Source organism: Sinohyriopsis cumingii, chromosome 1 (genome assembly GCF_028554795.1).
Source record: "Sinohyriopsis cumingii isolate HCF-2022 chromosome 1, ASM2855479v2, whole genome shotgun sequence".
Classification (NCBI taxonomy): Eukaryota; Metazoa; Mollusca; class Bivalvia; order Unionida; family Unionidae; genus Sinohyriopsis; species Sinohyriopsis cumingii.
In genome coordinates, this window is record NC_142961.1 from 120066378 (window position 1) to 120082672 (window position 16295).

At 34.4% G+C, this 16295-nt stretch overlaps 1 protein-coding gene across 1 annotated transcript in view; it reads left to right on the top strand.

Annotated features, from left to right (window-relative positions):
* The window catches only part of LOC149807743 (uncharacterized), a 145845-nt gene that overhangs the window by 16760 nt on the left and 112790 nt on the right, over positions 1 to 16295 (top strand). Inside the window, exons 3-4 of the mRNA XM_089969957.1 lie at positions 3670 to 3909; positions 11845 to 12060. Coding sequence (XP_089826083.1) covers positions 3670 to 3909; positions 11845 to 12060 — 456 coding nt within the window. The remainder of the gene's footprint in view (positions 1 to 3669; positions 3910 to 11844; positions 12061 to 16295) is intronic.

The following is a 16295-nucleotide window of genomic DNA, read 5'->3' on the forward strand; positions in this document are numbered from 1 at the left end:
TTAAAATGAGTAAAACTGTTGAATGGGAAATGATATACGTGTAATTAAACATTTGTGCTGGTGAATACTTGTTTATTCCTTTCGTCACCTTTATTTCTAATGAACGTAAAATTACATAAAACTACATAACTCCGCACGTCTTGTCTTTGATGCCCGGACATTGTCTAATGACGAGTAATATGATAAAAGCAGCAGAATGTCACACAATAGCATATATTAATTAACGACATGTACAGATATTTAATATAGATATAGACATAAAATATACACCAATTTCAATTCATCGTGTGTTGGTGAAATATAATATAGGGATATTATTCTTTCAATCAAGAGTCTATATTTTTATGGAAAACACAACATAGGCAAACGATAATATAACATTATTGTACAACATATGTCATTCCTAATCACATCCTTATCAATGACGTTTGCGTACTATATCGTATACAGAGTTAGAAGTTTGGCTGAGCAATGCACCTTTGGAAGTTAGGCTCAGGTAATCCTGAACTAGTAATGATATTTGGTCTAAAACATTTTGCAAGGAGATTAAACTACAATTATTCAAATTTAATGCAAACCCCAAACATGCAATATATTTTCTATTGTTAAGGATTCGTGTTTATTCTTTCTTATCAATGTGTTTGATTCGCCGACAATATTACTATAATCATTAACTAGTTTACATATGGCGTTGTGCGTAGAATAGCAGGTTTAATGAATGCAGCCTACGTTTGCTTTGAATATACCGTTTAACAGATGACACTCGTCTATATTTATCGAAGATTATGAAACATTATGTTTTATTATATAATTATCGTTTCTGTCCTTTCCTGCTTAAATTCTGTGAGCAGGATACCTAAGTCGTACAATCATGATATTGTCTTTGACAGGGGTACTTTTTAAAATTAAAGTTGCTATTTAGTTTTACCTATGTATGTATCAATGCCAATAATTTGAAAACCAAACAAAAATTGATAATATACCGGTGTTTGCGTAAATTTGTGTCAAATGTTTAAAAGAAGATTGAGTGTATAACATATTATGACACATATTACAGTAACAGTCTTTTTCATTGATCAAATATACAACTGATAACAGGGACCAGACAGCAGTCAAACATTTAAATAACGAAAACAATTATATTTATCAGAAAATGGTACTGCATTAAGTCTGCAATATATATATATATACATTGATACATCATAAGTCAGCTATATATATATATATATATATATATATATATATATATATATATATATATATATATATATATACATTGATATATCATATCTAGTACTATATATTCTGATTTTTAATAAGCTCTAATTCAAAGATTTATATTAAAATATAGTGTTACGCTTCGTAGCCATAAAATAAGTAACTAGAGTAACTGAAACCAGCAATCATTTTCGTAGAATATAAACATGAAAATTAGAAAAGCACTTACAGTATTGTGAATTAATTCCAAATAATAATATATGTCCGATCGCAAATCAAAAGGTATAGAATATTTCGAATGGTTTCCAATAAATTTAAGTCCCCTGATGTACCGCAATGATGTAATAAAAAATTATTTGAGTTCTCAATAATAAAAAATTGCTGCTTTAGTCCAATAAGTCAATAAATATTTTGTAATTCCAAGTAATAATTTAATAATTAACTCCTCTCAGATAATATCTGACAACAACTTCAAACTTTGATCATAGATTTTCAAATACGAATTGATAGTTGTTTCTAAAGCCCTAATTACACAAACGATCATCTGACTTATTATGCTACTGAATATTCTAGAAAAATTAAACTTCCGCTGAAAACTTCAACTAATTATTGAACACAAATTATGATAACCATTTTCATCACTTCTTATAATCATGACAAAAGCCAGATAGGAAACCTCGAATCACAAAATTCAATTACAAACATAACAAAAGTCAGGTACACAAAATACATTAACTATATATACCAATTATTTGCTTTAAAGTACAATGACGATCGCTAAAGACCCAATTTCAATACACTTTATTGCTGAAATACTGCGTAAATGTATTACCTTTCATAAAGGCAGTGCATTCTCGTCAGAACATTTAACATCTTCTCTCATTTCATAATACATAGTTTATAATTATTGTGTGTATGCGTCACCAATTCGAAACTACATATTCACTCGGGCACACATGTTTTTAGCGATAATTGATGTGTTATTTCCCACGACTTCTTGTAATATAGCAGCCGGAATTGGATTATGTATTTACCACATATCACGCATGCCGCATATACACAGACCTAAGATTTGAAAATAATCCGATGCACATAAGAATTTTTAAAATTTAATTTATACGTATTCAACTATCCTTTAAATATGTTTGATAGAAAGACACTCACTGAATACCTGTATTGAATCATATTGCAAAGATGTCAAAGTAAATCCGTCTATATTAAGATATTCATTTTCACGTTCTCAATGAAGTTTTGCATTTGTTATCTAGTGTAGGTTTCAATGATTTGATACACACCACCCAAATAAACAAATCACTCACAGTTCAAACTAGTGAAGTCTGTTAAGACAGATACAGATATCTACTCTTATCGTCAGTAACTGTACCTCATTTAACAGTATGTGATCTTTCATGATTAAACACCAATTCGCTTTGATGTTAAGTGCATGATGTTGCAAATTCCGATTAGGTAGAGAAAGGAGCTGATAAGTTCGGTAAAAGAAGTGATCACAGCTTTAAAGTACGATAATCTGACTTTGTAAGAAAAGAAAAATCAAATTGCAAAGTTATAGAAAGGAAAAGAAAACGTGATAATTAGATTTTGTCATTATGTATTTCTTAAAATGTCTTTAAAGGGTTTGATTTTAAAGCTTTGGCTTTGTGTTTTGCAGTGTGCGGCAGCTGCGTTAATGCCTAGGTGCGACAAGATTATAACCTTCTCCCACGATCCAAAATTCCGTTTGAAAATTGCACTAGAGTTCCTGATGTTAAATATATTTATTGGTGTCGAGTGCGTTTGATTAATTTCCCTCGGGCAAAGCGTGGTTTATATCGTTGCATTATATAAACAGTGATTGCGAACTGTATATCCCAGCTACAGATGATATCAAAGTCACTTGTGTGGAATATCGCTAACAGCAGGAAAATATTTTGCTGATATATTATTGTCAAATATTAATACAAATATAATAAATAGATTTGTTGAATGGGTGTCATGAAGTAATCCTAACTGGACCCTATGCCCATCAACCTTCAGTAGCACTTCAATGTCACATTACATACATATACAAGATTGACCATTTGTTAATACCTAGAGCTATACAAAAAAAGTAATTGGGAAATATAGTACCTCCGAATTTATAATATGTATTTTCTGAAACTTACGATTTTAAAAAAAAAAAACTCAAAGAGATACGAAAAGTTGATGTATAAAATAAAGTTGGAGACAAATGAGAGTGGGAGCTAAAGACTGAATATATATTTGTCACACTATGTCGCATGCTTGTCACGTATTCCACTCATTTAAGGTTAAATCACAGCAGCACATAAAATGTTCAGTTTGACTTGTATTTGTTTAAGCAGAAAAATTACAGTGTTCACTTTAAGAATATTCTTCACATCCCTTCTAATTTTCAATCCTAAAAATGAAAGGCATACATGTTGTTCATTTCAGTAAACGTTGCATTCGGGAAACCTGCCAGACAGTCATCCACTTACATTGGAAATGCTAGGTATGGTGATAAAGACCGTTTCAATTACTCAGCAGATTTGGCTGTCGACGGAAATAATTCCACCAGCTTTAGGTTTGATAGCTGTAGCCATACAGATGCAGGTCAAGACAGTGCCTGGTGGGAGGTAGATCTACAAGGTTCTTATCCGATCACTAAAGTGATTATATTCCTAAGAAGTGATGGTAAGTTGAAAGTAATTCCAGTTTAGACTCTACCCAATGCAAATATGTTGCTCATGACTATCTACCGATTATGCACTACTACAATTATACGTCATTTACGTAAATTAAGTCTATAATATATTAGTTAAATACAGAAGAGAGACTGACACTGTTTAGTTTAATCACACTGATTTGTGTAAATCATGAGATCTGACTTGATATGACAAGACTGAGTTCTTTTTCTATACTCCATGAGCAGGACACTGAAAATTACTGTTGAGAAATATGCAGACGGTTCTTGAATTGTATCAGAGGGTGGTAAAGTAACATTCTTTCCCACATATGTACCGTTCACTTGTTTAAGACTTCTTTCTAAAAAGAGAATCTTGTAGTCACTACATCATCTTCCGCTAAGGATACGTCCTTGTATTAACTATTGTGTGAACCATTGCACATGCTTTTTCGATTTTACTATCAAATAAGATCGTGTTTCCTATTCTAATGCAATCATTGTCCTTGACATGTACTATATTATCCCCTAGTTTGACATGTCTATTTTGATGCGATGTTAAAAATGATATGCAAGCTAATTTGAAAGAATGAATGAATATATTGGAGAATGTATATTAGAGCTTCCATTACTGCTTAAGGCCACTAAGCTAGTTGCTTAAAAGAATATTTCCCTGCAAACCAACACACTTTGGTTGCATAGAATGGGATCATACCTCATCTCAAACGATCAGCATGTATCCAACAAGATTCATTAGCATATAACTGGCCACAACGATTTATCTCCCCTATACAAATCCACACTAATTTGTGTGTTTATGTTTTTTGGTTTTCGATCATATATGATAGTAATGTCACTTTATGACCGACATTTTCGAATTAAAGAGTAGTTGCAAACAGCCAATATCATTACACAAGGCTAATTTTACCCCATTATATCTTCAAATGTTCGACAGTTTTGATTTCGCTGCCGTATAATCAAGTTGTAATGAATTTTAGTTTAGAAATACAATAGTTTTTGTTGTTGCTGTTCTTGTTGTAGTTTCCTGTGAGTTCCTGTGAGTTCAATTTCATTTTGCAATACGTGATGGGCAATACATGACGCCTAGTACTTCTGGTGAAAGAAGAAGCCGGAATTAATCATACGAAAAGACATCGAATGACGTGATGGATACTATACTTACTTTTGTGTATTGCTATCTTGCATCTCTTGAATGATGCATTTGTTACAGCATAATACGCAAAATGTCCTTAGGACAGAATGATGATGCTCTTCAAGGAACCACCTCAAAATAAATGAAAATAACAACAAAGAGGAACAGAAGCTAAGACACGGCACACCCTGTATATCAAAACCCTAAGACAAATGCTATATCCTAGAATACAGAAATATTGTATACTTTAGTATATGTCTCTAAATTAAACGTTCAGTATAAATGACCGACAAAGCAAATAATCTACATCGAAATGGCCATAAACCTAAATGGAGAAATTCTGCTACTGTTTCATGTCCAAGATATCGTTCAAAATAAGCAAGACCAACAACCTAAATACTCTCATCTGCATACGTACCATCACCACATTTAATAGTAACGGTTTAATACATGCAATTACATTGTTACATAATAAACTAGTGATTTTAGCAGGAACAGTAGCAGTACTGTAGAACGGTATATCAACACAACTCTGGCTATATAGACCCGATTAAAAGCTAAGTTCTCCAAGTTTTGATATAGTAGTTGCCCATGCGTAGTAAGATAAACCGTTCAAATTATACATACATATGAGTTGCTCAGAAAGTGAAAGGCATTAATAAAATTGTTACGATTACGAAAGGGGTATATAAAATAAAACAAATAAATACGGCAAGTCATGTAATACCATTCTAACGTATCGTCAAAGTTTGTTATATAATGATAATTCATTCAAAATGTAGACTGCTTGACAGCTTTACCAACTGAACCTGACATCTCATTCCCAATAATACCAACCTGACAAATGTATGAGAAGTTCGTGATCCAGTAAGACTGGAATATTATCGGTTTTTTCAAATCATGGTTTAAAATGGCGTTTCGTGTTTAAAGAGATTCCCCCCATAACGGCATATTTGTTTGGGGGTTTCAATATAGTTCAATTATATAAGTACGGCTGTAATTTCAGACGTTAAAATGGAAGTCCACTTAACAGTTTTGTTTACAATTGCCAATGATTTTCTGTACCAAAATCCATACGGTTATAATAGAAGATGAATTCTTAAAGATTATTGGAACTGGATAGATAAATAAAATGAAAGTGGTAAATGCATTACCATTGTATTGCGTCATTTTGTGAATATAAGATTGTATTTGGGCCACTATGGTGACTGAGGGAATTGAAACGTGTTTAGGGTCTCAGAAACAGTAACAAAAGAAATGAGAAGATGACGAACAAGGTTTGTAGAATTTAACAAATAATTTATTTTCCTAGAAACACAAGGTAAAAATAAAAGAGAACTTACGGTTTTAAAAATCAGATCCCCAAAAATCCAAGAATAATCCAAGAATTAAAAAGTAGAAGTCAGTAATAATATGTTCTATTGAATCTAGGTTCGAATCCCGACAAAGATCCGAAATGGAAGACGATGACGTATACTGTAATCAGCATAGTACGAAAGTGTCAACAGTTCTTTGTTGAACCACAGAAAATAATATTCCGGTGTTTAAATTCTTTAAATTTTAATAACTATCCTTGTCCAAGAAATAATTCCGAACAGAAGTCTTTCCTGGAAAAACAATCTCTTAGAATCCAAATAATTTGTAGAAAAATAACAATTGAACTCCAATTACTCACAACAGAAACAAACGCCTTGACATCTAAGTGTTTAAAAGACCAACTGAAACTATCTCCCAAACCATCACTATTAAATCTGGCTACTGCGCAATTCCGGTAAACTAGAATTTCCAAATTACAACGTAGAATCTATTTACATGTCTAACGTCACGTATTCCGAGTACAGCCTGCGATTTCACTCTATAAAATCCACACTAAGAAAGAATAAAAAAGTAGCAAAAATGTTGTTTACTTCCAATCATGAAAGAAGGCCAGGAACAAGGCCAGTTTTTAGATACAAAGTTCTAATATTAAACTTTCTAACAGCTAAACTGAATTTCGGGAACATATCAAATCAAGCAAATAAAACTACATAACAAAAGCATGTAATAATTTTTTCCTAAAACTAACAAACAAACAATTAAATCAAATCGAATATAAATTAAATCAAACATACATAACAGAATTTAATATTTCTTTTGGGCAACAGTGGCTCTCTACCAGAATTCAAGTCTGCCATAATAAGTAACAAAATTGGGTCACTATGGTGTACGTGAAACTGTAGCATGATGGGTCATATAGTCCTTTGTTGAACTCTTGCATAAGATGATAGTATTGTCCTCTGGGGAAATTTAACATTGTGATATGGCATTATTTTTTGTAGGAATGCAACCTCATGGCACAGTATGGGCTCTAATTGGAATTTTCAGTGATAGAGGTAGACTTCGAAATATACATCTAACAACATTAACTGACCCTTTCTTAGTAACAAATTATTGACTTCGAACGCAAGAATGATAACGCTACAGCTTCTCACAAATTCGTTTGCTCTAATACTCTACATATATACGCTAGCATGTCTTGTGAGAACAAAAAGCACATTTACGTTAAGTATTCTTAATTCCCGACAATTTAATTACATTTTGTATCACTGTATAATCACGCTATTGGGTCGGGAAGACAAGAGATTGTGAGATTGCAGAATATATATAGTTTTAAAATCGCATTAACTTATAATACATTGTTAGAGGAATGACTTTCTTTCCACAAAATGTGTTTGAAGATGACTGCTAAATATTCACTTACGTAATTAAATCGGTATCTACCAAATTATCTATATCTTGGATAAACTTATAAATGAACGAATACACAAAAAGCCAACATAATAAAATGACGTACGAACGTGTGCATTTGATAGTGAGCGAAAGTCAGATTACAAAAGTACGGTCGGCCACCAAAAACAAGTAGGAATTTTAACTTTAACAAGATCAGCAGCAGGGCTCGACGATATTTCCTAATCCAGTTGAATATTTTCATTATTCTCTGCATTACCAACATTAATAAATATTGCAGCACCAGCTGCTGCATAGCCCCTACGTTCGGTGCCTTTGGAACCATTGACGGAATGACCACGATACAAAATACGGCCACAAAATACAATATATGCGGGGACAACGATGTATACAATAACAAGTTGCCAGTCATCTAAAACTTGACCTAGAAATGCGAGTAACGAAAATAAAATAACACTCTCGAATTTTGAGTTGCATGATTTGGCTCGGCGATGACTAAGCACATATTTTATGAATTACCAGTGTCGCTACATACACGTAAAATAGAAACAATCAGTGTAAGTCCCTGTGAACGTCCTGGTACTCACTGAGTCGCATACTCAATCAGATGTTTCATTTTGATTCATATTGGTTCTCAGGGCCACTTGAAGTCATCATATATGTCGGCAAGGCTCAAGCGCCTCAACACAAATCGAAGTTAATAGCAAAGCTACCAACATAAACAGCGATGAGACACACAACTGTCAATTTAATCCAGTTATAAATACGACGGAAAAATCTATACACGATCAAGACGCCAACACGGAGAGGGTGGTATTACCTCCATGGAATTGGCAAAATCTTCCACCAGGGACGATTCAGTCAAATTAATGGACCTCACCGATGTTTATCGAAATCACGTATCTTATTTCAAAATCAATTTGGTAAGACTAAAACTAGGAATGTGAATGTGACTGATGCGGCCTCTGAGGTGTTGAAATTGGGGGGAGGCAGCTTGCCCTCTGGTGTTGGTCCGATTAAATATTCAAAAACATAAAGAATTGTATGATAAATTAACAAAGCTATTGAACCGGTTAAGTACAAGGGAGATTCTGAATCCAACTCTTTTGGATAACCCAAGGAGACCACATTAAATCTTGTCTATATTACCATGAAATTCACCACGCTGGAAACATCGAACAATAACATTAAATGGTGACAATCTGAAATATTTGGTATTATCATGACTGTATACAGATTTTGCCGTTGTTGATATTCACTCAGTGATCACCTTGTTGATACTGCCAAAAAACCTTGCTGCTTTGGAAACACATATTGGGAGAGGGATGATAAATTTAAAACTGTATGATCTGAATTAGTTCAAGATATCATCGATATAGAAACATCAAAACGGATATTGGCGGTCATATTGTCAGTTACAAAGCCCCCGCCTCCCATTTTCAAAAGCAACATAGCTGCATATAAAACTCAAACGTAAGAACGTGTTTATCGCAGTATTGACTAGTATATTTGGCATAATTCCAGAAATATACAAAAGCGTTGAAATATTAATAATATTACTACTACTACAACTAATAACACACATAAAGAGTTGCGGAACATTTACATCGCTATAACGTAGAGAAGATTGCATTGGGGTATTAATGGTTTTTCCAATATGGATCTTGTATTTATCCATTTACTGTATGAAATAAGAAGTTTAACCAACGTAATAAATGTTATATATCTTGCATGTCAGGAGATTGATTCTATTTTTCCTTAGGTATCCTAACTTCCTTCTGATTTCCAGTTTACTCCTGTCGTCACAATTTTCTGAAAAATTTCTTTCCGGGCAAATTGTAAAGCAGTCATTAGATGTAGTATCGATTTAATTTAATCAGGGGTGGACCGATATGGAACTCACTCGTAGCCTTTATTTAGTAAAGTTTGTACATGGCATTGATTTGTAGTCTTCTGTCCCCATTCTTGAATCAGGTCAAAACATGTTGTCAGTTGCTTAATTTCAAATGTCGGGGCCACAGATGAAATCAGAAGGGTCCCTACATCATTACTTAAAACGAAAATTTGGAATTTGGCTCTCTTCTTCACTTTCTCCCATCCCCCGCCCTGCACTGAATGGGGTGGGGGTTTGTATCTTTACTTTGCGTTTGATTGCTTATATACATTTATGTTGAGCTTCCGAAAGCGCAACTAGACATGTAGTTTACCAGTTGTAAGACCATTTTTGCAATGCTTTCAACTTTCGTTCTTCGTTTTCGATGCTTTTATCTTTATTTCACTTAGAATATCTTGTTTGTAGATTCACGGTGTTATTGAAAGAAACACGATTCTGTACTTTTTCTTGGATTTCTGCTTAGTAATTGCTTTCTGGCTGTAGGTTGCTTCCTCCCATGACGAAAACCTTTCTAAGCGCAAAACGTTTTATATTTACGTTATCAATGTTTGTGACAATCTCTGCTTATCTTGCTGCAAGTTTGCATTCCATCGTATTTGTACAGAAAGACTTGTTGAATCTTGCGCCATTCTAGGGTTTGTTTGTTGGTTTTATTCATGTATTCGTATATGTTTCTTCTTGTATGTGAAACATGCGTGTATTTGTACCCGCTCTTTCAAATATAAACGTTATACCGTGGTTACAAGCAAATATACTCTCTTTCTATTATGTGAATAATTTTTAAATGATATTAATATGATAAGACCATAAACAAAATCATGAAAATGGCCACAGGATAGTTCTAAGAATAACACAAATTCAACAGGACTATAACCCAGATATGGCAAAGATTAGTCATGCATATATATATATATATATATATATATATATATATATATATATATATATATATATATATATATATATATATATATATATAGTGTGTGTGTGTTTGTGTGTACATGCATGCGTGTATTACATTTACACTCGCAGAATATAGACAGATGGAATAAATCACCCTTTAAATGTCTTACATGTTCTTGTCTGTAATAATGCTCATTGCATTATGTAATTGTAGATGAGTCGGTATATTTGTACATGAGAAACCTCAGATCTTTATGGTGATAATGATTTTACATTTGCTTTGTTAATTTAGATGTATGGCACTCTAAAATTAAGAATTCGTTTATTGTGTTATAGTATATGCATGAACTGAACAAAGATTAAAGGTACATAAGTATTATGAAATAATCTAGGATTGCTGAAATACAATACTAACTGTTAGGCACCAATATATCAAGTTCACAGAATGACAGGATTCAATCGATACTTACTATTTAAAGTTAAACAGCACATTGACATTTAAATCACAGATTGTTTTTCCTACTACAACTATTGTTGATAAAAACGATTGAAAGCATATACTTATATTACCCGGTTCTGTTTTGTTTTTTTTTAAATTATATACTAATTAGATTTTCAATCAACTATTTATTCGGTATTTGATTCAGACACAAATTTAGCATCCTCACAAAGACGTTTGGAAATGCATTTTCATGTGCGAGATCTGTTAAGAAGAAATATGTACCTGGAGGAATCAAATAGTGTTCAAATGAAAACGGTTATGATAATAATACAATATAAAATCTGACCATCTTTTAAACTTGTGGTAGATAGTAAGCGAAATGGTGATATAGTCCAGACATTTTAGATTTAAGATGTGCACCCGAGCAGCATGTTTTCTTTAAGCGTGAGCTATGATATTACGAGTGGATTGACATCGTTGTAACGTTACACTTATTGTAACGTCCAGGTTGTGCTGACTAAATTATGTTATCCATGTGTTGCTATAATTCACACATAGTTTGCATTATAACATTTAGTGGCTAGACATACCTCTATCATCATTTTGTAATCTAATGGAATACATTTTATGAAGTGCAATCGTTTAGCATATTATGCTAGCCTTTTTATATGTTCTTTATTATGCAGCTAATATTACACATGTCGAGCAGACATAGATATTGAAAAAGCGGAGAGAGACTTGGACGGACAGTTATTTTCGTGGATATATTAAGCAGTATTGGTTGAACATCTTCCTTTTTATACGATATGTTTGTTTCCTTTTTTCAGACTTCACCGATCGTAATGCAGGTTACGTGATAAGTGGGATGCAGGAAAACAATGACTACAAAGAACTAAAAAAGTTGGGTATACCAGAGAGTTCAGTAGTCACGGTAGATATCTCAAACACTCCACGATTCAAATCAATAAAGATAACTAACCAAAGAGAGAACGGGAACAATAATGATGTCTTTATATGTTTATGTGAAGTCCAAGTACTTGCAGGTAAGATATATATATATATATATATATATATATATATATATATATATATATATATATATATATATATATATATATATATATATATATATATATATATATATATATATATATATATATGCATATATATATATATATATATATATATATATATATATATATATATATATATATATATATATATATATATATATATATATATATATATATATATATATATATATATATATATATATATATCTGTGTGTGTGTGTGTGTGTGTGTGTGTGATATAATCTATACATTCCTCACAGATCAGAGACTATACGTTTCATAAATGATTGGGATTGAAAAAAATAAAATGATTGTGACGAAAAGCGTCTTTGAAAATATTTTGTGTTTGTCATGCTTCATCAGTTATTTGGTTGCCAAAATAGAGGATATATTACATGGATTCTAAATTCAAATAGCTACCTGTTTAAATAGTGTGTTTAATAACTTATATCATTATGTCTGCCTCGTGAATACGACTCTATTTGTTTTATCATGAGTAGTTTCGAATGTTTAGTGCAAATTATTGTCAATATTTGGGGATGTGTTTAGTGCAAATTATGGTCAATATTTGGGATGTGTATTATCAACAAGCTGTGTGCTCCGCTGATATGTCATGATTATAAATATTTTAGCTACAGCTGAAAATACAATATTAAATATATGTTATCAAAAACAAAGTTTCTAGCAGATTTGTGTAGATGCTGTAACATTTGATGCGTCACATATATATTTTGAGTTTTGTTTTCTCTGTTTAATTTAGGCTGATTGTAATACACATCAAAAAAAGGTATCGGTAATTGCTACCTATTTTTCTAACGACTGCATTCAGAAAAATATTGTAAATATACGCCGTGTCATGAGTCGGTTCTGAATATAGGCATACTGTCTTTTGGCTGTGTTTTGGTGTTGGATTTGATCCGTTTGAAGCTGGAAGCAATATAACCTAAGACGCTGTTAATGGTTTTTGTGTATGCCTCTCTATAACTATAATCAGAATATACCTATAACGTTTATTCGATGAGTACCAAAATCGTTTTTGCTAGTGTTATGCCTAGTAGATCTTTATGAACAGAAAATCCTTGCATTTATTGATTGATTTACCTGATAATTATTGCATATTATCATTAAAATATGCATGATGTCCAATTACTGTGAAAATGAGATCTTGTAAAACTTGTGAGGATGGTGAAAGTTAAGGAGGTATTGCTACACTGTTCATATTGTGTCCTTGATTTCGAATTTGAATACCGCTTCCAGCAATGATTATATCCTTTAAGCAAAGACCCGTCATATCCAGTTAAAATCAAACGAGTGGGTACTTTTTGTTTTCAAACGGGTAATAGTTTCCATTTTATAAGGAGCAACCACAAACAATTTAATGCATTTTCCATCTCATTTGTGGTCCATGAACACTTTATTAATATAATTTATGGTGTCAAACGTTCTGGCCGGAGTTTATAATTTTTAATTCTTGATTAAGATACATAATTTCATAGAAGTTTATTGAGCCTTGTCACAAATAGACAAGGAGTGCGACGGAACTCCTTCAGATCCACCATCTTTCACGTCTTACTCAGAGCCAACCTTGAGTCGGACTGAGATATCTATAGGGTTTTGCCTACCTCAGAATGCCCCACCCCTCCACCTTACCACTGCTAAAAATAATCTGTAGATCTCGATGAGAAGAAACAGAGGGACAGAAGTGGTTTCCCGGCACTTGACACGAATCAAGTGGCTTTTCCTATGTATGCCGTCTGTTTTATAGGGCGAACTATCTGCCCCATACCAATCACATCTTGTTCGCGATGTTGCTGCAGACACCCGGCAATAGCTACGCTTGAGATGAGAGGGTCATGATTGCTAGGTTTAATGAATACGGCTACTCACCATTGCATGACAAATACTTGGACGGGTTCGGCCAATCTACTCCTGATACAACGTGGTGCATGTGTGCGAACCACGTTTCTCCAAAATTCCGGATTACTGTTGCTTTGCAAGAATATAGAGGAAGTTAGGAGGAAGGAAGCTAAAGAACTGCTTTTCCACCTCGCACTTCATCCCACTAAAAATTCGTTTGCAATCCTCATCTTCCGTCAGTGTGAAGGTGTGTTAAGCGGCTTTAGGACAGATAATCTTCTCAGTCACATGTTTACCATGATAGATCCCTAGGAAGCAATTATAGAGGCGTTAAGATCACTGGTTCTCCCTATTCCGTGCAAAAGAATGGAAGAGGGGATGACAAGGTCATTCGGGTTTTGTTCATCAACACCAGATCTATCAGGAAACGGATGTCTTTCTCTACAAGAGATACGGTTACTTATCAAAAGATCGGTGCAACGAGTGAAAAGGCCATATTCCCGGTGTTTTTCTAATGACTATTTTTTTCTCGGAAAGCAAACAACAGGTTGGGACCCTCCATCGACTGGTGTCCGCTCAACCAATTCAACATGGAGACGGCGAAGTCTATCTGCCTCTCTGTCTAACGGAAGGAGTATGCCGTCAGTATTGATCTGATAGATGCACACTTTCATGTTCCTATCCACTTAGTCTCCCAACAGATTCTCCGTTTCGCTTACAGTGACTATGCTTATCAATTCACAGTTCTTCCATTTAGCCTCAACATCAGCCCCTCGCCTTTTCTTCGTGTTATGTATTGCGTCAGCTCCCTATTTCAGTCAATGTCAAGTACAACATGCTCCAGAATCAAATGGTTACTTATATCCTACTCAAAGGCAGGAACGATCATCTTTTTAGACAATTATGGAAAGCCAGACCTTCGTCCATCCCAGATCTTTGTCCATCCGGATATGGAGTGCTTAACCAAACGGAATCTACTACAGATTCCTCGTCTTCGATCCGCTAGAATCGTGGAACACGTAGAGTCTGTTTCAAAAAAGACATGGATTTCAGCAAGAGAGTTTCTGCATCTCATCGCGTTTTCAATGCGGTAGCTGAACTGGTCCCTCTCGGTCTATTTTATACGCCCGCAACAAATGTAATTGCTTCCACAGTTGCGCATATTTTCAAGTCCCCTAGATCAAGGCATCATGTTTAAGCATAAGATATGATAGTTTCAGCATAAATGGGGCAACGTAGGTTTGCTGATCATGGGAATCCTAGTGGAGAAGCCCTAACCGTTAATAACATTATGAGCCGATCCATGTACACTTAGGTGTGTTTCCCACCTGTTGTTTGACTTCACTACCAGTCTGCCGCACGTGAGAACCATGGAAATATCCTCTGGACATCAACCGCTTCGAAATGAGGAATGTGGTCAAGGGTTTTCACTTCTGGAAAGATCTATTCTCGGGCGAATTAGTTCAGATTATGTTCGACAACTCGGTATGGTGCCCTATTACCTAAAGAAAATAAATGTTCACAAACTCACATAACCACCGTTTCCTGATTTCGCAGTTTCTTTGTGCGACAAATTCCATATCAACGTACAAGTCAAACACATTCTCGGTGGACGGGTTGTTTTTAAGACAGCCTATTAGAAGTGGTCAAGTCCTACACAGTGAATGGACTCTCAACGCATCAGTCTTCACTCTGAGCTCTTTCGGTACGCCCGATAATATGCCTTTTTCCGACGAAGTGAAATCGCAATTTATCCACGTGCACATCTCCAGTTACAGACCCTTAAGCTTGGACTGTGAATGCGTTGTCAATCTGTTTGGAGGGACCTTAGGCCTTTACCGGATAGGTGGATAACCCAGGTGCTGATACCAGCAATAATCCAGAAGTTACGGGGACGGAAGTGCCAGGTGTTTCTGATCGCGTTTCGTGGGAGGGACAAGTCCTTGGTCGCCGGTCCACTCGATCTAGCGTTAAATCTACATATGAAGATCCCAGCCAACCTGATCCTCCGTATGAAACCACGTTCGTGGGTGTTCCATCCATGTCCGGACAGTCTTCTTTTGCACTCTTGGCTCTTCCCAGGACAGCCTTGTCAGACAAACAATCTCGATTGTGGACAGGTTATGAAGGACAAGAAGGCACTCCACAGTTAAGGCTTACGAGACGCGTGTGTAGGGAATGGTACCATCTCCATCGCTTCATCTCAATGACGGCTTCAATTCCTCAACTAGTAGATCTTTTTATCTGGACCTTTGAGGAGAAACAATTGGCCCCCATAACTATCAAAACTATCGCTGTATGATATCATATACTTACTGGCATCATGGCAGATATGACGTTCGGCATAA